The 17461-nt window shown below is 47.1% G+C and overlaps 1 protein-coding gene across 1 annotated transcript in view; it reads right to left on the bottom strand.

The window, feature by feature from the left end:
- Positions 1-17461, bottom strand: part of LOC121869289 (inactive tyrosine-protein kinase transmembrane receptor ROR1-like) — a 176111-nt gene that overhangs the window by 83644 nt on the left and 75006 nt on the right. The window contains exons 5-6 of the mRNA XM_042370535.1: positions 12895-12991; positions 3128-3304 (exon numbers count right to left, since the gene is read on the bottom strand). Coding sequence (XP_042226469.1) covers positions 3128-3304; positions 12895-12991 — 274 coding nt within the window. The remainder of the gene's footprint in view (positions 1-3127; positions 3305-12894; positions 12992-17461) is intronic.

The following is a 17461-nucleotide window of genomic DNA, read 5'->3' as shown; positions in this document are numbered from 1 at the left end:
ACCACACAACCGTCACTGACTGGACCAGCACCCACTACACACACGTCCCGCGACCACCACCACTACTAACATATCGTTAAACTGACTGGACCAGCAACCACTACACCACACCGTCACCGACTGGACCACCACCACTACTACCACACCGTCACTGACTGGACCAGCACCCACTACCACACCGTCACTGACTGACCACCAGCACCCACTACCACCACACCGTCACTGACTGGACCAGCACCCACTACCACGTCACTGACTGACCAGCACTACCACCACACCGCCAATGACTGGACCAGCACCCACTACCACCACACCGTCACTGACTGGACCAGCACCCACTACTTCCACACCGTCACTGACTGACCAGCACCCACTACCACCACACCGCCAATGATTGGACCAGCACCCACTACCACCACACCGTCACTGACTGGACCAGCACCCACTACCACCACACCGTCACTGACTGACCAGCACCCACTACCACACGCCAATGACTGGACCAGCACCCACTACCACCACACCGTCACTGACTGGACCAGCACCCACTACCACCACACACCGTCACTGACTGACCAGCACCCACTACCACCAATACGCCACTGACTGACCAGCACCCACTACCACCACACCGCCCGGGACCAGCACCCACTACCACCACACCGTCACTGACTGGACCAGCACCCACTACCACCACACGTCACTGACTGGACCAGCACCCACTACCACCACACCGTCACTGACTGACCAGCACCCACCACACACACCGTCACTGACTGGACCAGCACCCACTACCACCACACCGTCAGTGACTGGACCAGCACCCACTACACCACACCATCACTGACTGGACCAGCACCACTACCACCACACCGTCACTAACTGACCAGCACCCACTCTACCGCCAATGACTGGACCAGCACCCACTACCACCACACCGCCAAGACTGGACCAGCACCCACTACCACCACACCGTCACTGACTGGCCAGCACCCACTACTACCACACGCCATGACTGACCAGCACCACTACACCACACCGTCACTGACTGACCAGCACCCACTACCACCACACCGTCACTGACTGGACCAGCACCCACTACTACCACACCGTCACTGACTGACCACCACCCACTACACACACCGCCACTGACTGACCAAACCCCACCGTCACTACTGACCACCCACCTACCCACCGTCACTGACTGACCAGCACCCACTACCACCACACCGTCACTACTGGACCAGCCACTACCACACCGTCACTGACTGGACCAGCACCCACTACACCACACCGTCAGCCTGACCACCACCACACTTGACTGACCAGACACTACCCGTCACTGACTGACCACCACCACCACACACTGTCACCGAGACTGACCAGCACCCACTACCACCACACCGTCACTGACTGACCAGCACCCACTACTACCACACCGTCACTGACTGGACCAGCACCCACTACCACCACACCGTCACCTGACTGGACCAGCACCCACTCACCACCACACCGCGTCACTGACTGGACCAGCACCCACTACCACCACACACCGTCACTGACTGACCACCACCCCTACTACCACACCGCCAATGACTGACCAGCACCCACTACCACCACACCGTCACTGACTGGACCAGCACCACTCCACACTGACTGGACCAGCACACTCCACCCCACCGTCACTGACTGACCAGCACCACTACCACCACACCGCACATGACTGGACCAGCACCTACCACCACCACACCGTCACTGACTGGACCAGACCACCCAGCCCAGACCCACACCACCACATCGTCACTGACTGGACCAGCACACTACACACACCTCCTGGTGACTGAATTAGCTACCATAATGACAGACCAGCACCACCTACCACCGTCTGACTGGACCAGCACCCTACTACCACCGTAATGACTGGACTGGCACCCTGCATAATGACTGGACCCTTTACCTACACCCTGTAATGGATAGCACCCTACCACCGTCACTGACTGGACCAGCACCCTACCACCCACACCGTCACTGACTGGATGCTTCCCCTACTACCACCGTCACTGACTGGACCCTACCACCACACCGCCAACTGGACCAGCACCCTTCCACCACACCGCCAATGACTGGACCATGCCCTACTACCACATAATGACTGGATGGCTGCTACACCGTCTGACTGGACCAACACCCACTACTACCACACCGTCACTGGCTGGACCAGCACCTACCACCATCACTGACTGAACAGCACCCACTACCACCCGCCAATGACTGGTTAGCACCCACACCACCCCACCGTCCTGACTGGACCGCCTTCTACCACCGTCACTGGCTGGACCAGCACCCACTACACCACACACCGTCTGACTGGATATGCCCTGCCTACACCATCACTGACTGGACCAGCACCCCACTACCACCACACCGTCACTGACTGGACCAGCACCCACACTACTACCACACACCAATGACTGGACCAGCACCACACACTACTCACCACACCGCCAGCCCAGCTGGACCAGCACCCTACTACACCACACCGTCACCCCCAGCTGGACCAGCACCACTACTACCACACCGCCAATGACTGGACCAGCACCCTACTACCATAGTCACTTTGACTGGACCTTACTACCACACGTGCTGGCTGGACCCCTTCCTACCGCCTACAGTCACTGGCTGGTTACCACCCACTACTACCACACCGTCACTGGCTGGACTGACACCCTGCTACCGTCACGGCTGGACCAGCACCCACCTACCACACCATCCTGCCCCTGGGCCACCACCCTGTCTTATCCGTTACCATTGGCTGGGCCAGCAACCACTACTACCCACCGTCACTGGCTGAATACCACACTACTACCACACCGTCACTAGCTGGACCAGCACCCGCTACCCACACCATCACTAGCTGGACCAGCACCCACCCCCATCTTTGGCTGGACCAGCACCACCTACCACCGTACTATTTCAGACCAGCACCCCTACTACCACACAAATACTGGCCAGACCTTTTACCACCCACATCATCTGTTCAGACCCTTTCCCTACAACACACCGTCACTGGCTGGACCTTTCCCACCCACACCGTCACTGACTGGATCAACATCTACTTACTTCTTGTCATTGACGCGGCCCTTTCTCGATGACTGGCGCCTCGTTCTTGTACCACTTGAAGCGGGTTGGAGAAGGATCACCTGTGAACTCGCACTTGAGCTTGACGGTATCGCCCGAGTCCTTGGTCACGTTGTTAAGGCGGCGGGTCACTCTCAGGCTGCTGTTGTTGGCGCTGAGCCCGCTCCCAGGGAGAACCAGAGGTCACATCAGGTCAGTGTTAAGAAGGAAACAAAGAACTCATATAGAAAATACTGTATCTGTATTTAATGCATAATAATAATACTATACACTTGGGTAGTCAAACAAAGTACCCGAACCTGCGCTATGTATCAACAGTTAAGAATAGGTTACTCTATTAACAGCAAACCAAAACAGTCTTGTGGTAGCTATCTCGAAGGAATCTTGGGATGCACAGATATGTGATGGAGTTGAGCCCACTCCTGTCAAAGCCAGAATCTTATGTCAGGTTAGTGTTTTGATAAGTTAATTTTATGTATCTTTAAAGGTGAACTCTCCCGTTTCGTAGATCTTTCTGGGGAGTCAAATTTTAAGTTAAGTTCGGTAAGTTAGAAGATACCATACGGGAAATTCACACAAGACAATTAGTAACATACTGAAAGCGTGATGACGCTATATACAGGCGAAACAGACTTGTTGAGGGTGACAAAAAATGCAAGGAATGGCGGGTATATTTACGTGAAGCAGAACCCCTGAAACGGAGTACAACAACTACACTTTCTAGTCAAACGAGTATCCAGAGTTTTGAAACAGACTTTATATCGAGATTCATGTAGACAAAATTACCAATAAAGGCGGTAACGTCCCCGGCCAAAAATAATAACTCGGACCAAGAGGCCATAACTATGTACTGTACAATAAAGATTATAATACGGATTATAGAAACTATCAAGTTTCGTTAACATTTACTAGACTTCTTTTTCGTTGTCATTAATCTCTAACCTACGGACGGACATTCATGGACGGACACATTCACAGACGGAAAAATTGTCGAACGAACGCATGACGGATGGGTGCATTTATACGCAGACCGATGTTTTTAAGCTCCTCTCCCGATATGGGAAGGAACTGTTTTAACGAGAGCACCCCTAATGGCTGACACATGCACTAGCTTGTTGACATGTTCCATGACACACACTGGAGTGAAATATAGCAGCTGAAGCTCCGTTTCAGATGGATATTACATGAGAAAGAGAGAGAGAGATTTGCGCGATATACCAGCATCACATACACAAACGCTGACGTTGTTGTTGGTTAAAAAATTATTTACACAGCTCTTGATGACGCTACGACGGGTTTTTGATCACCCAGGCGCGAGGATGGCCTGAGGGAGCACCAGGAAAGAGGGGAGTAGCTGCAGGAGCAGCAAAACGCTCAGCGATTATGATACAAAGCTTCCCTTTCACACAAAAGACAGATTGTGTTTTGTGAACCAACAATAAGCAGTGAGTCGAACCTGCATCAGCCTGTGGTAGAATATTGCACGTCGTTTAAGTTAAAAAGTAAACTTATTGATGACATTCCCAGCCATATAACAAGGCGCCCCCCTTTGGCTGAGTTATTAATCATTCAAACTGTAGCGATGATGCATTCAACAAGCAAAAACAACTTAGGAGTTCACTTTGACAACCGTGAAACTGTATCAGGCAGATGTGAGTGGGCAGGAGCAAACCTGCAATGTTCACGCTATTTAGCCCGATAGGTTGGTTATTGGAAGAGTTACTGAGTAATTATTATGAGGAAGATGAGGAATTGTAGACGAAATCTGACTCGAAGATGGCGATGCACAGCCACATCCATGAGAACCTGGCAAGTACGTGACAGGAAAATGGGCAGCTTTAGGACGCAACTTGAATATCCTTGACGGCAAAAGTTGCAAAACTCTCCCCGGGAGGGACAAGTCTGCTCACATCTGGTGCACATTCCCACTTTGTGAGAGCATTTCTATGTGGCATTTCCTCCAGCTCATCTCCATCTACTGGCGAAGCAAAGAATGTGGAGCACGAGGACTTATTTTGAGCCTGTGGAAGACTGAGAGGATCTGGGTTGTCAATATGTTTCACCCAAGAGACGTGCGGAGCCTTTTACTTACACGTATACCAGACCAATGTACTCGGATTCCTCCACCTCATCTCCATCTACAAGAGAGGAGAAAATGATGGTATCTGAAGATTTATGTCGACTCTGGGGGTACGAATGGGATGATTCGGATCTATCAAAAGACTCTAAAACAACTGGATGACCTGGAAAGCCTTGTACTAACATTTGCACAAAGCCACCGTATCCAGAATTCTTCCATGTCATTTACAAGAAGGTACAGATGATGGAGTGTAGAGATTCTTCTATATCTTGGAAACGAATACTGGAGCTCTGGCCACTTACAGGAGCCTGCAGCTCCTGAGACACGCAGGGGAATGAGCATATGGGGGTAAACAAGAGACCAAGACGAGGAGAGGGAAGGAGGTTAGGCAGATCCCATGGTATCAAAGTGAAGTTTTATCAGGTTAACACTAATTTTTGTCATCTCTTCACACACACACATCCACCACTAACAGGAGGAGATGCTAAGCAAATAAAAAAACCTTATCATATATATATGTATCCACACAAACCGAACCAAAAATACGACACAATGGACTGCCACAGACAGAACAACACAAGTAAGCACACAGACAGACAGACAGACAGACAGACAGACAGACAGGTTTGACCAGATATACGGAGACAGCAATTACAGACGAACAAAACCTTGTCTGTAAGAGGATCGCACGCACAAAAGAAAGATACAGACGAATACAAGTCTTTCTTCTCTGTTTCACGTCTGAGGGGGTAGCTAGCACCACCACCTCAAAATACCCGCAGCGAGCAGGCAAACTTCCTCCCTGCTAATTACCAGTAGATAGCACACCGGAACCGTGAGAAAGATGTTAATCACCTCCCCCCTCACTCCACCTCCTAACCCACCCACACACTGTGAACTCCACGCCCAAGTCACCAAAGTTTTAATTACACATCTGGCATAAGCTCCCTGGCAAACCTGTCAAGACAATTAACTCAGGTAATTAATGAGTGTGGCGGCGGTCCTCTTAGATCACCTGAATCACAAAAAAATAATAATGAAGTGTGAGGGGGGGAGGGGGGGGGAGGAGGCTTCGTAGCTTTTGTTGCAGCCCGATTTTTTCCCTTCCCTTTTTTTTAAATCTCATTGTAGCAAATTTCATTCTTTGCAGTTTATACTTGTCAATTTCACAAAATTTTCTTTAGTTTACCTTTTATTTCTGTTATCATGTAGTCCGCTTTCTAGAGGTCATTCTTTCTTTCAATATTGCTCGTTTAAGTTGGTTAATTTTCTTATCTCTTTATATCTCCCAATTTTCTTTGCTACAAGTTTGTCTCACTCTCAGCCGTTTTCTTTGGTCGATTTGTTTCTATTTCCATTTATCCTATTTTCTTTACAGTGCTTTTTATAGTCTATGTAAATTCGATTGAGAAATAAATCAAAGGTCACCAGCTTCTGTGAGAGACCTTTCAACACCTTCCATTAATAACATACTAAAACACAATAACCGAGACCAACGCATAAACGATAAGTAAGTTAACCCTGCATGTTACTGGTGGTGGAGCATGTTACTGGTGGTGGAGCATGTTACTGGTGGTGGTGCATGTTACTGGTGGTGGTGCATGTTACTGGTGGTGGTGCATGTTACTGGTGTGGTGCATGTTGCTGGTGGTGGTGGAGCATACTTGGTGGTGGTAATGGTGGTGGAGCATGTTACTGGTGGTGGCAATGGTGGTGATGCATGTTACTGGTGGTGGTGGTACTGGTGAATGTTACTGTGGTGCATGTTACTGGTGACTGATGGTGGTAATGGTGGAGCATGTTACTGGTGGTGGTAATGGTGGTGGAGCATGTTACTGGTGGTGGTAATGATGGTGGAGCATGTTGCTGGTGGTAATGGTGGTGGTGCATGCTACTGGGTGGTGGTACTGGTGGTGGTATGTTACTGGTGGTGGTGGGCATGTTACTGGCGGTAGTAGTGGTGGGTGTTACTGGCGGTAGGTGGGTGCATGTTATTGGCGGTGGTAGGTGGTGGTGCAAGTTACTGGCGGTAGTAGTGGTGGTGGTGCATGTTATTTGGCAGTAGTGGTGGTGGTGGTGAAGTTACTGGCGGTGTAGTAGTGGTGGTACGTTATTGGCGGTGGTAGTAGTGGTGGTGCAAGTTACTGGCGGTGGTAGTAGGTGGTGCGTTATTGTGGTGGTAGTAGCGGTGGTGTTACTGGCGGTGGTAGTAGTGGTGGTGGTGGTGTTACTGGCGGTGGTTGTAGTGGTGGTGCAAGTTACGGTGGTAGTAGTGGTGCACGTTATTGGCGGTGGTAGTGGTGAGTGCTACTGGCGGTGTAGTACGTTATTGGCGGTGGTAGTAGGTAGCATGGTGGTGGCAATGTTATTGGCGGTGGTAGTAGTGGCAAGTTACTGGCGGTGGTAGTAGTGGTGGTGCACGTTATTGTGTAGTAGTGGTGGTGTTACTAGCGGTGGTAGTAGTGGTGGTGCACGTTATTGGCGGTGGTAGTAGTGGTGGGTGGTGTTACTGGCGGTGGTAGTAGTGGTGGTGCATGTTATTGGCGGTGGTAGTAGTGGTGGTGCAAGTTACTGGCGGTGGTAGTAGTGGTGGTGGTGGTGTTACTGGCGGTGGTAGTAGTGGTGGTATGTTATTGGCGGTGGTAGTAGTGGTGGTGGTAGTAGTGGTGGTGCTACTGGCGGTGGTAGTAGTGGTGGTGGTGCAAGTTACTGCGGTGGTAGTAGTGGTGGTGCAAGTTACTGGCGGTGGTAGTAGGTGGTGTTACTGGCGGTGGTAGTAGTGGTGGTAACGTTATTGGCGGTGGTAGTAGTGGTGGTGCAAGTTACTGGCGGTGGTAGTAGTGGTGGTGCACGTTATTGGCGGTAGGTGGTGCAAGTTACTGGCGGTAGTAGTGGTGGTGCAAGTTACTGGCGGTGGTAGTAGTGGTGGTGCACGTTATTGGCGGTGGTAGGTGGTGTTACTGGCGGTGGTAGTAGGTGGTGCATGTTATTGGCGGTGGTAGTAGTGGTGGTGGTGCATGTTACTGACGATGGTAGTAGTGGTGGTGCATGTTACTGACGATGGTAGTAGTGGTGGTGGTGGTGCGTGTTACTGGTGGTGGTGGTAGGGTCCACGATGGTAGTGGTGGTAGGGGTAGGGTACAAGTGATGGTGGGACAAGGTACTTGGGTGGGAGGAGAAGCCCCAGGACGGGGTGTCGTGGTAGCGTGTGGAGGTGTGAAGGGTCGTCCAGCCTCCCAGCTTCCTGCAGGATAGTGTTAACCGCACCCTCACATGACACTTACATACTTCTAATTTCCCAACACACACACACACACACACACCACATCTCCCCAACACACACACACACACACACACACACACACATCTCCCAACACACATACACATCTCCCCAACACACACATACACATCTCCCAACACACACACACACACACACACACCCCACCCAGGCAGGTATAGCAATTGTGTCAGAGTAAAGACTACTCACCTGTACAAAACTCTGAGAAAATATATAAATTCTTAGGACTCAAACTCAACCTTAATTAAAGTACTTTTATCTACAATTTGATGAAATAATGTTCTCCTTTACTCCATTTATGACAAAAGAAGTGCAGATGACCTACTCCTGCACGGTCACTGGCATTGTGACGCGGGAGTGTGGCGAGGTGTGTGGCGAGGCTGTGTGGTGTGTGAGGGTGTGTGGCGAGGCTGTGTGGCGAGGGTGTGTGGCAGGGTGTGTGGTGAGGTGTGTGGTGGGGGGTGTGTGGTGGGGGTGTGGTGAGGGTGTGTGGTGAGGGTGTGTGGTGAGGGTTGTTGTGTGGTGGGGTTTGTGTGGTGGGGTTTGTGGTAGGGTTTGTGTGGTGAGGTTGTGTGTGGGGGTTGTGTGGTGAGGTTGTGTGGTGAGGGTGTGTGGTGAGGGTGTGTGGTGAGGGGGTGTGGTGAGGTATGTGAGGTGGGTTGTGGTGAGGGGGTGTGGTGGGGGTTGTGGTGATGGGGTGTGTCGTGAAGGGTGTGTCGTGGGGGTGTGTGTCGTGAAGGTGTGTCGTGGGGTGGGTTGTGTGGTAGGGGTGTGGTGGGGTGTGGTGGGTGTGTGGTCGGGTATGTGGTGAGGTATGTGGTGGTATGTGGTGGGTGTGTGGTGAGGTGTGTGGTGGGGGTGTGTGTGGGGGTGTGTGTGGTGAGGGGGTGTGTGTGTGGTGGGGGTGTGTGTGGTGAGGTTGGTGGTGGGGTTGGTGAGGGGTTGTGGTGAGGGTTTGTGGTGGGGGGTTGTGGTGAGGGTTGTGGTGAGGTGTGGTGGGGGGTGTGGTGAGGGATGTGGTGGGGTGTGGTGGGGGGTGTGGTGGGAGTGTGGTGGGGGTGTGTGGTGGGGGGTGTGTGGTGGGGTGTGGTGGGGGTGTGGTGTGTGGGGTGTGGTGGGGTGTGGTGGGGTGTGGGGTTGTGGTGGGGGTGTGTGGTGGGGTGTGTGGTGGGGGTGTGTGGTGGGGTTGTGGTGGGGTTGTGGGGTTGTGGTGAGGGGGTGTGGTGGAGGGTGTGGTGGTGTGGTGGGTGTGGTGGGGGTGTGGTGGGGTGTGGTGGGGTATGTGGTGGGGGTGTGTGGTGGGGGTTTGTGTGGTGAGGGGGTGTGGTGAGGGTGTGGTATGTAGTGGGGGGTATGTAGTGGGGAGGTGTGGGTATGAGGGGGTATGTAGTGGTGTGGTGCGGTTGCATCGGGGGGTGAGAATGAAATAAAAGTGATGACTTCCGTTGAAACTCTGAGACCATGAGAGGAGGAGGAGTAAAAAATAGAATTAGGAGGAAAGGAGGAGAGATGGAGAAAAAAGGAAAGAAAGAAGGAAAAGAGGAGGATGCAGAAGAGGAGGAAGCAGAAGGAGAGGGAGCAGAAAAGGAGGAAGCAGGAGAGGAGGAAAATATTCATAATAAGGCAGAGGCAAAATGAGGCAATATACGGTGAAGTAAAAAGTCCAATAGCGTGGTAGAAACAAGTCCAGCGAGCTGACATGAGCTAGCATGTCCAGTGAGTTACCAAGTTCCATGAGCTAGCATGTCTAGTGAGCTAGCATGTCTAGTGAGCTAGCATGTCCAGTGAGCTAGCATGTCCAGTGAGTTACCATGTCCAGTGAGTTACCATGTCCAGTGAGTTACCAAGTCCAGTGAGTTACCAAGTCCAGTGAGTTACCAAGTCCAGTGAGTTACCAAGTCCAGTGGTGCCAGTAGGCATGTCCAGTGAATTACCATGTCCAGTGAGTTACCATGTCCAGTGAGTTACCATGTCCAGTGAGTTACCAAGTCCAGTGAGTTACCAAGTCCAGTGAGTTACCAAGTCCAGTGAGCTACCATGTCCAGTGAGTTACCATGTCAGGTGAGTTACCATGTCCAGTGAGTTACTATGTCCAGTGAGTTACCAAGTCCAGTGATTTACCAAGTCCAGTGAGTTACCAAGTCCAGTGAGCTATAACCTGGAGGCCTGTCGATGGATACGTGAACAAGGGCTCTCAGTCACCCATCCATTGTGGGGGATAGAGAGTAAGAGGGAAAATAAACTAACCCTAAATAACAAAGAGGACGAAGGAGAGAGAGAGAGAAGATGAGAGGTGGTGAGGAATGAATGAATGAATGAGTAGAGGAGTTTTATAAGATGAGGAAATAAAGAAGGAATAGCAATAATGAGAGGTTAGATGAAGAATGTTATCTAAATAGGGTTGTTCTTCGAGAGGACTGAGTAAGCACCAGGCAGATCAAGATGTAAACAATAACAGACGCATGTAACAACGTCATGTGAAGATGTGGAACACAGGCCCGATTTACACTTTAGTAACTCAGTATTAGAAATAGATGACTAAACGAAGAAATACGAGAGATAAAGGCAGGTATATGAATAAACCGTGATAAAGAAGGAACACGAGGAACAGTAAGAGCAAGAGTCAACAAGGACCAGCACTGGGGGTGGGCGACAGGGAAATATGGTTGGGTACGTCCAGCCGCCTCACCCGAACCAAGATACCAAATTAAGTTCAAGTTAACAAAGTAATATATATTACTAATGTTACATGACTCTGGATTTATGCAAATGACAGGAAAAATCGGCAAAGGGATAAAGGAGACATATAAACATTAGAGAGCTGGATATTGGAAGGGATGTGTAAAAGTTCCAACTTTTACGGGTAAACCGACGATCTTCATAAAAATATATGAACTATCACCATAGTTCATACTTAAAAGATGTACTAATTATGATTATGAATCGTTTATGTTGATTAACAAATAAAAACAATATATACAGTATATAACATGACGCAAGATACTTGGCGGGTTCGGATTTAATCAGTGTATCATGGAAGAGATCCACAGTGAGGCCATCATCCAGCACAAAAGGAGCAGCAATGTTTACTGACAATTCTTCTTAAGAGATTATCACCACTCACTCCTTCCTTCCTTCCCCGGACTCCCCTGCGATGACTCACCAGCAGGTTGATGACAAGTCCATATAAAACTATTGCCACACACAGCGAGAAGGTATACTTACGATCTGTGGGGGCGGAGATGAGCGAAGCATACCGACGCCCCATCAATGAAACCGTCTAAAATTTCAATTAGGGATATATTAAAAAGAATTCACGAGTATAACTCTACCCATTTTTACGTCTACAGAGGATCTCAACAAGAGTGGGGTAAAAATGAGAACAAAACACAAATGTTAAACGAACATCCGACACAAGTTCTGTAAACAACTCTCTCAATGAGTCAGAGAAAACGGACAAAAAGTCGGGGGTGACGAAGACGAAGTCCATGACTACTAAGCCTGAGTCGCGTTTATTCCACTCACTAAAACCCTACGTAAAGGGATGAACACGCGTCCTCCCGTCCTTCACGACTCCCAAACCAGGAGAAAATTCATATAAATCAAGTAGGAGGTACACAGGGGGCAGAAATAGCTGGATCAAAGCCACGTCAGATTAATTGATGAATTGATTTGCTTTGATATCAGTGCGGAATGAATGTGATCATCATGGCGGGAAGAGGCTGGTGGGGCCTGTAGCCGGGTCCTGTGTGTGGAGGCTCCTTTGATGCCTCTATCTGGCACTGCCTTAGAGTTTTCTTCACATATTTTTCCATGGCTGTGCCGTGGGGATGTCTTTGACAATTCTATATTTGGAACTGCTGGAGGGGATTCTTGAATTACTTCTCTCGGGACGCTGGCCTAAGTGACTTCTCTGACGCCTTGAACCTGATACTATCGTGGGGCTTCTGACACTTATATCTGACACTACCGTGGGGCTTCTTTGACACCTCAAGCTGACACTGTTGTGGGTTTTCTTTAGCGCCTCGGTACCTGGAAGTTCCTCTAATAATTCTGTATGTGACAACTGTGTCACAATCTCATATTCCCAGCATCATTATGTGACACTACTGTGTATGTTTCTCTGACACCTCTGCCCTGAATATTGCTGTGAGAGCTTCCGTCATGTCTTTAAACTAAAGGATAAAATTCTAAATTAAAATAAACTTATATTGTTCAATAGAAAAAATAATTGTGAAATGCAGGAAAATTAAACTCTTGAATGACAAAAGGAAATATGTGTCCGTGTGTCTACCTGGCACGCACCTGACGTTTATTAGTGGTAAACACACCCGTGATCATGTGTACCCCTCCCCCCCACACACACACAGGTACTTACACGTCAGAGGCGTTGGTGTTCTCCTCGTACTCATAGTCGTAGTCCTGGATGTCGGAGTCGTCAGGCGGAGGTACCACCACCCCCGGCTGCGACCACACTGTAAGGAAGACAACCACCATTAGTACATTATTTAACCTATCAGTAGACAACCACTATCATTATGCATTAAGACAACCACCATTAGTACATTATTTAACCTATCAGTAGACAACTACTATCATTATGCATTAAGACAACCACCATTAGTACATTATTTAACCTATCAGTAGACAACCACTATCATTATGCATTAAGACAACCACCATTAGTACATTATTTAACCTATCAGTAGACAACCACTATCATTATGCATTAAGACAACCACCATTAGTACATTATTTAACCTATCAGTGGACAACCACTATCATTATGCATTAAGACAACACCATTAGTACATTATTTAACCTATCAGTAGACAACCACTATCATTATGCATTAAGACAACCACCATTAGTACATTATTTAACCTATCAGTAGCCATATCATTATGCATTAAGACAACCACCATTAGTACATTATTTAACTATCATTAACAAACTATCATTATGCATTAAGACAACCACCATTAGTACATTATTTAACCTATCGTGAGACAACCACTATCATTATGCATTAAGGCAACCACCATTAGTACATTATTTAACCTATCAGTGAACCAACCACTATCATTATGCATTAAGCAACCACCATTAGTACATTATTTAACCTATCAGTAGACAACCACTATCATTATGCATTAAGACAACCACCATTAGTACATTATTTAACCTATCAGTGGACAACCACTATCATTATGCATTAAGACAACCACCATTAGTACATTATTTAACCTATCAGTGAGCAACCACTATCATTATGCATTAAGACAACCACCATTAGACATTATTTAACCTATCAGTGGAAACCACTATCATTATGTCATTAAGACAACCACATTATTATATTATTTAACCTATCAGTAGACAACCACTATCATTATGCATTAAGACAACCACCATTAGTACATTATTTAACCTATCAGTAGTGACCATCATATGCATTAAGACAACACCATTAGTACATTATTTAACCTATCAGTGAGCAACCACTATCATTATGCATTAAGACAACCATTAGTACATTATTTACTATCAGTAGACAACTACTATCATTATGCATTAAGACAACCACCATTAGTACATTATTTAACCTATCAGTAGACAACCACTATCATTATGCATTAAGACAACCACCATTAGTACATTATTTAACCTATCAGTAGACAACCACTATCATTATGCATTAAGACAACCACCAATACTAATCATTAATGAGGAGACGCTGTGTTACTACATAGTCAACCACCACTACCATACAGCACAGTGGACGGATGATAATGATGAGAGATCTGATGAAGATATAATGATGATAGTGTGGTTAATGATGATGATATTGATGGTGGTGATAATGATGAGGTTAATAATAACTAAAATAATAATAATAATTAAGATGTTGATGCTAATTACACTGGTAATGATGGTGAATTCTAGGATGATGAGGCTGATAGTGAAGATGATAACAGAAGGAGGGTAGGAGGAGGTGCATTACCCTGACTTCACTCCCAGATATGACCACCAGCATCACCACGTCGCTGAGAAACTTCCCTCCTCCTCCTCCTCTCCTCCTCATATCTCTCCCTCTTCCCTCCTCTCCATACCCCTCTATATACCCTCCTCCTCCACCTATACCTCCTCCTCCCCACTACCCTACCTTCATACCCTTCTCCTTCTAACATGATGGAAAAACTAATTACAGCATAGCAGAACAATTTACCAACCCTCATTAACCCAGACAGAGACTCTCACGACCTGGCTTGATGACAACAGGTTTATGATGGTCAAGGCAAAAATGGCGACGCCTTCTTGTGTTCAGTTATTATCATCATCTGAATAGGGTCACTTTAAAGGTCTGTCGCAGTGTAATGTTAAAATATTACTCACGTTAATTGATAAAAAGTTATAATAAGTTATAATAAATATATTGTACGTATAATAAGCAAATCATAAAATAATCAAGAGTTACATTAGGGAAAATTAATAATATCTATACTACATCCAATATTATAACAGTAAAATAGTTTATAATCTGTAATAGTTAATGCCTAAAAATAAAATTACCGTTCAAAACAAAACAATTAAATAAAATGTAAATAATCCAAACGATTAAAAAAATATAGAATGAATAATGACAAAAACAAACAAAATTAACACGAAATCTGGGTGTAGATGTATAAAGTCTTTCCATACTCTGTCCCCGCCAGCAGAGACCTGATACTGACCCAGACAACTGACCATATTTAAACATCAATCTAGCGAACTAATCGTGTAAGTTTGAATTCAGTTGACTCTTCCATTGTCGAGATGGTGTTCGGATAATATAGGTTTATGTTGCCGGAGAGAAAATTTAATAAAACTCAAAAATAAATCGTGGACTAATAAGGTCTCGGAGGCAGCCTTCAATTATTCAGACTTACCACCCAAGGCTATAGCGTTACGAAAATTGTCTTCCATTTATACCTTGGCTCACCTGTTAATTACTTTTCCAGCTCTTAAGGAACTGCTGGCATCTCAACTATCTAGAGAGTTAAGACATTAATTAATAGCCAAGGGGCACTGTTACACACGACAGGGAACTGCAGGTGATGGACATTTTAAGTCAGCTCTCGTCTCTGCCACACCTGTAACTAGAGCTCATGTGGGTCCTTGCGTTATGCAGCCTCCTAGTGGTCACTCTTCTCACCAGCCTCCTAGTGGTCACTCTTCTCACCAGTCGGGTTACTCATCTATCTTCCTCTCGCCCTTCTTAAACAATAATACATCTTTCTCAACTACTTCTTCACTCTCTTCTCTACTTACCCATCCCTTCTCTCCCCCTTTCGTTTCTTTTACCCATCATTCCCTCTATTCCGTCATCCTCCCTCGCTCATCTCAACCACTCTCTCTTCCCTTTACCTGAAGAACCAACACCAAATACAAAGAAGGAAGGACAAGAGATCACGAAGGAGAGGAGTAAAGGCAAGTAGAACAATCAAAACAAAACAAGACAGAATGAAGGGAAGAGTAAGAGAAACTCAGCACACAGGGTGAAGGAGGCAGCTCAGTGCCTTTGAAATGAGTCTCGAGAAAACCTGGAGTGGGGTGTAGCAGGCGGGCGCCCACTAAGCAGTCTGCCAGGCGAGCGTCAGGGATATTTTAGAGTGTGTGTGTGTGTGTGTGTGTGTTTTACTCTGGCCAGACCGAGTGCATCAGCTGGTAATGATGGACAGCGAGTGTGTAAACGTCTCTTACACCTGCCAGCTCAAGACGCTAACTGGAAAGATCTTTTTTCCTTTCTGCCAGATTATTATTATTGTATTTTCATTAAGGTCCTCTCGCTACCTGCCACCTCCAGATACTAACTGGGGAAGCTTTTTGTTCTTCTTAAGACAGTAGATCATTATTACATTCAGGATGCTAAATGAAGAAACTTTATTTTACGTTTGATCAAGACCCGCAGGTAACTAACACAGTCAAACATTTAATCGTCCGAGTTTTGGGTTTCTCTCTCTTCTGATCGACAAAACATGAGAGGATAGAAGTTTTACTCAGTGCACCACGACGTTGGTTCCACACTAATTAAGGAGTTTTCTGCTATTTCTTCCTCTTGTTTTCTTCTTTTTTTGTTATTTTTTCTCGTTTTGTTTATTTTTCTTCTTGTGTTTTGGTATTTCTTGTTATTCTTTCCTATTTTTTAATTCTTCTTCTCTACTCTTAGTCCGATATTTCTAAGTCTTCCCGTTGATCTCCCTCCACCATAACCTCTGTCTTCCCGTTGATCTCCTCCCGCCTTAACCTCTGTCTTCCCGTTGATCTCCCACCTTAACCTCTGTCTTCCCGCTGATATCTTCCCTCCACCTTAACCTCTGTGTCCCAGTTGTTCTCGTCTCCCGTTGATCTTCTCCACCTTAACCTCTGTCTTCCCGCTGATATCTTCCCTCCACCTTAACCTCTGTCTTCCGTTGATCTTCTCCCACCTTAACCTCTGTCTTCCCTTGATATCTTCCCTCCACCTTAACCTCTGTCTTCCCGTTGATCTTCTCCCACCTTAACCTCTGTCTTCCCTTGATATCTTCCCTCCACCTTAACCTCTGTCTTCCCGTTGATCTTCTCCCACCTTAACCTCTGTCTTCCCTCTGATATCTTCCTCCACCTTAACCTCTGTCTTCCCGTTGATCTTCTCCCACCTTAACCTCTGTCTTCCCGCTGATATCTCCCTCCACCTTAACCTCTGTCTTCCGTTGATCTTCTCCCACCTTAACCTCTGTCTTCCCTGATATCTTCCTCCACCTTAACCTCTGTTTCCAGTTGTTCTCGTCCTCCACCTTAACCTCTGTCTTCCGTTGATCTCCTCCTTAACCTCTGTCTTCCCGCTGATCTTCCTCTATCAAGAACAACTAAGAAATGTAAACAAAGCAAGAGGTAAAAAGGACTAAGGTCGTAGCTAAATATTG

This window comes from Homarus americanus, unplaced genomic scaffold (assembly GCF_018991925.1).
Source record: "Homarus americanus isolate GMGI-L3 unplaced genomic scaffold, GMGI_Hamer_2.0 scaffold36734, whole genome shotgun sequence".
Lineage (NCBI taxonomy): Eukaryota > Metazoa > Arthropoda > Malacostraca > Decapoda > Nephropidae > Homarus > Homarus americanus.
The sequence above is the reverse complement of the archived record's forward strand: the minus strand, read 5'-3'. Positions and strand labels throughout refer to the sequence as shown.